Source organism: Penaeus monodon, unplaced genomic scaffold (assembly GCF_015228065.2).
Source record: "Penaeus monodon isolate SGIC_2016 unplaced genomic scaffold, NSTDA_Pmon_1 PmonScaffold_364, whole genome shotgun sequence".
Taxonomy (NCBI): Eukaryota; Metazoa; Arthropoda; class Malacostraca; order Decapoda; family Penaeidae; genus Penaeus; species Penaeus monodon.
This window is the reverse complement of record NW_023658384.1, coordinates 80,357-82,420: the sequence shown is the minus strand read 5'-3', so window position 1 is coordinate 82,420 and position 2,064 is coordinate 80,357. Positions and strand designations below refer to the sequence as shown.

Below are 2,064 nucleotides of genomic sequence, written 5' to 3'. Positions count from 1 at the left end.
ACCGAGCTGAAGCCTCTCGTGAAGCGAGAACGCTTAGGGACGCAAATAAGGGTCCCGTTCACTCCCCTGAATACTTGATACAGATCCCTGGGGCCTGTAAAATGGTAGGGGGCAGTGACCCAGGATCCACGCAGGCTTGACATGTACCCTGAGCGGAGAAATATGATACGATCCTTGTGGCTCAGCCTATCATTTAAAACATGACAAATAAAAAAACTTAAAGATACTGAAATGAATAAAACCCGCTTTAAAGGGAAAATGTAAAACAAGAACACATACTAAAATTACGTTACTTTATTTAAATACTAGGATAAGAAAAATAAAGTTACGGTAACTTACTTAAAAAAATAAAAATTAACTATTAGACTTAAAAGGGGACTGAAGGTTTAAAAAAAACGAAGTGGGAAGAGCGAATCCTGAAGGGCTTCGGCGTAAAAAACTCTTTAAAACACTTAAAACAATAAAAACATAATAAAACAAAACATAAAAGACAACGTCCAGCAAATGACCTAGGGAAGTAACGGGAAGTCCTCATTTCAACCTTTGTTCTGCTGAAAGTCTCAGGCTGAAGTAAATCCAGAGGGGTGACACAAACACAGTTTCAGATAGATCTCCCTTTTATTGTTCCACGGTTCCGTATTTATACACGGACGTCACGTGAACATATGACGTCACTGCCTTCATTTTCACAAAATTCAAAAATAAACATAATTTAAAAAATGAAAAATACATGGTATGTACAAATTTAAAAGAGAATAATAAAAACAGTTAAAAGGCTAAGACAAAAAATTAAAACCCTTGAAAAATAAAGCTTATTAAAAAGTACTGACGTCATTGACATCGCTAAAAAGCTAAAAAGACGATGTCAGTAACGTAAAACATGAATAAAAACATTTATATGGTAAAATCATAAAAATCTAAATACAAATACATACAAAAAAAGACAAGTTTACAATATAAAGGACAAACCCCCTCATGCTCGTCTATAAATCGAATAAAAAGCTAAAATAAGAATACGAAAATAAATCTTAATTTAAAAAAGACAATAAAAATGACGATCAAGTGATTAAAAACCTAAATAAATATACGGAGCAACCTTTAAGAACTAAAACAATAAAGACATCAATCATTACTTAAGAGAACGAAATAAACACAGAAAACGTGATACACTCGACTTAGAAAATGAGGTAAAATAAAGGGAAACTTAACTAAAAGTGAGCAGGGGGAAAACGCTAATGAAAATAAAAAGGAGATCTGGACCACCCCATCTGGATTTTGCTGTGTCTCTCTAGGCGAGGTTTGAAGACCTCCACAATCCTCCCATAAACCCTGGGTCGAAGCAGAAAGCGGGGACAACCTGAAACAGAAGAAGGTTGGCCTGACCCCGTTACCCTTTCCTCAGTAGACTAACATAGTGCAGATAGCTGAACGTGTCTTACACATTAAATCATAAACAGACAACACAAACAATACAAAAAGGAGTTAGTGCTGCATCATCTGCTCATCTGGGTGCAGGTTTCTTGAGGGTCGCGTGTCTCGGCAGTCACGCCTATCGGCATCAAACCCTGGCTCCATCACCAGAGAGGTCAGCACAGCAACCCAAGGGTCGTTTGCGTCTGGGTTTGGCGGGTTCGGATCATCTCTATCATCATCCTCTTCTCCATCACTGTCACTCGTGCCATATGACAGTTCTGCCGGTGGATGATAAGCCTTCAGGTGATTCAGGTGGGCTTTTAACTGGACTTCTGTTTCGAGGTCTTCAATCTCAAAAGCAACTGGACCTAGTCGTCTCGTAATCCTGGCAGGACCTCTCCATTTCCTGGTGAGAGGAGGTAGACCAATGATAATAATTACCAGAATTGTATTAATCATAACAATAATGATGATAAAAGTGAGAATAAAGAGAATTTTGATAACATTTTATTATTATTATTATTATTATTATTATTATTATTATTATTATTATTATTATTATTATTATTATTATTATTACTATTATCTTAATTATTAGTATTATTGCCAAAAAATATATTATAACTGTAATAATAACAATAATAATAATAA

The 2,064-nt window shown here is 35.6% G+C and overlaps 1 protein-coding gene across 1 annotated transcript; it reads right to left on the bottom strand.

Moving 5' to 3' along the window:
- Positions 1-1,460: 1,460 nt before the first annotated feature.
- Positions 1,461-1,842, bottom strand: LOC119570711 (the record flags this gene model as incomplete). The annotated part of the gene is made up of 1 exon (XM_037918345.1): positions 1,461-1,842. A coding segment is annotated over one exon (360 nt), but the record flags the coding sequence as incomplete, so codon positions are not given.
- Between the last annotated feature and the right edge of the window lie 222 nt (positions 1,843-2,064).